Genomic DNA, 1,612 nt, shown 5'->3' on the forward strand with positions numbered 1-1,612 from the left:
AGGGAAAAATCTCTCTGCAGCCTTCTCCAGAGAGGACCACAGGCATCCTGCCCCACCCCACAGCAGCGCTGCAGGAGCAATGAACTCCACGGCTTATCATGGTTTCCAGGACTGGATTGAACCCAGAGGAGTTTGCCCCTTTGCAGACCCAGGCCCGACCTCAGCACCAGGGCTGGCTCATTTGTGGGATGTGCCCGAGGCAGTGCCGTGGCTGCAGGGGGGGAAGGATCCGCGCTGGGCAGGGTATGGAGGATGTCACACCAGAGCCTTGCCTCTCTCGCTGTACCACTTGGGGTTGTCGATGAACTCCTTCACGTCCTGGACCAGCCTCTCCGACACACCTTCCTCCAGCACCACCGAGCTGAGAGGCCGCCGGCGGCGGGGGAAGCCGAACTGCCGCCACTCTGCTCCCATGGCCGTGTACATGATCGTCCTCCCCTCCTGCTGCTGCAGTGCCAGCTCCCGGGCTGCAGAGAGAGGCAGAGGGGACAGCTGGCAGGGAAAAGTATATCCATGAAGCCATGGGCACCTCCAGGGAGCAGGCTGTTCCCAGGCAGGCCCCATGCAGCTCTGCTACAGACCTTCCCGAAGGATATTGAAGAAGATCTCGCGGTTGGTGCCCAGGGCAGTGAAGGTGACAGACTCCCAGGGGGTCCCTGTGTGCAGGTCGATCATCTGCTTCTCCCGGTTGCGCTCAATGCGAATCCACTTCCTGCGATACCTGGGATGGGAAGACAGGGTTGGGGGAAGGTGGTCCAGCACCATTCAGCTGAGCCCAGCCCAGGTTGTGCATCACAGGGAACACTCATCTCGGGTAAAGAATCACTTCATGCTGATGAATACAGACTCCTCTCGCTACTCTCAATCTCCTACCCTAATTCAGACCCAAAGAAGAGGCAAGATCCTCTCTGCTGCCTCCATGGGCCCCTCAGGTTGGAGTTTCCTTGCCAAAATGAGGGTCAGTCCCCAGACTGGTTTCCCCCTGCCCTCCCTTACCAGATGAAATGGTTCCCGGGGCTGGGGACAAAGTCAAACTTGGTGCTGACGCGCCCACTTTCATGCTGCAGGTAGGATGTCTCGACGCTGAGGTGCTGCGTGTGCTTGGCGTGGTGGGAGATCCAGTTGAGCAGCCAGTGGTAGCTCTTATCCTTGCTGGGCACCTCCAAGGTGATCATGTAATGGCGCCTGAAAGCCACCAGTCCAAACTGGGCCCCTTTCCGGGCTAACGCCAGGGCTGTGCCCACCCCAACAAGGCCAAACCCAGCCCCAAAGTAGGGGTTGTCCTTCAGTGCCAAGACAAAGTCAGAAAAGGGCATTGTGGGAGGTTAGGTGGCTCCTTTCCGCAGCATCGTCTCTGCACTCTGGAAACAAACCTGCGTGGAAAGAGAAGGGCTGAATGGCAGTGGGGGATGCAACAGATCCCCCCCAGTTGCCTGGCCTTTATCGTGGCTGGTTCCCAAGGCGAAAGGCAGCCTGGCACATTCGCATCCCCCTCACCCCTGCTTATCTTATTACCGGGGGTTCAGACAGCTGCTGGCCACGGAAGCCTCCTCCCTCTCTGTAGCCTCTGGGTGAGGGGGGCAGGAGGGGACCATGAGCTGGAGGCTCCCAG

At 59.3% G+C, this 1,612-nt stretch overlaps 1 protein-coding gene across 1 annotated transcript in view; it reads right to left on the reverse strand.

The window, feature by feature from the left end:
• The window catches only part of BCS1L (BCS1 ubiquinol-cytochrome c reductase complex chaperone), a 3,887-nt gene extending 2,509 nt beyond the window's left edge, over positions 1 to 1,378 (reverse strand). Inside the window, exons 1-3 of the mRNA XM_010174168.1 lie at positions 997 to 1,378; positions 582 to 721; positions 273 to 467 (exon numbers count right to left, since the gene is read on the reverse strand). Coding sequence (XP_010172470.1) covers positions 273 to 467; positions 582 to 721; positions 997 to 1,316 — 655 coding nt within the window. The 5' untranslated portion in view covers positions 1,317 to 1,378. The remainder of the gene's footprint in view (positions 1 to 272; positions 468 to 581; positions 722 to 996) is intronic.
• Between the last annotated feature and the right edge of the window lie 234 nt (positions 1,379 to 1,612).

Source organism: Antrostomus carolinensis, unplaced genomic scaffold (genome assembly GCF_000700745.2).
Source record: "Antrostomus carolinensis isolate BGI_N321 unplaced genomic scaffold, ASM70074v2 scaffold35528, whole genome shotgun sequence".
NCBI classification, from domain to species: Eukaryota; Metazoa; Chordata; class Aves; order Caprimulgiformes; family Caprimulgidae; genus Antrostomus; species Antrostomus carolinensis.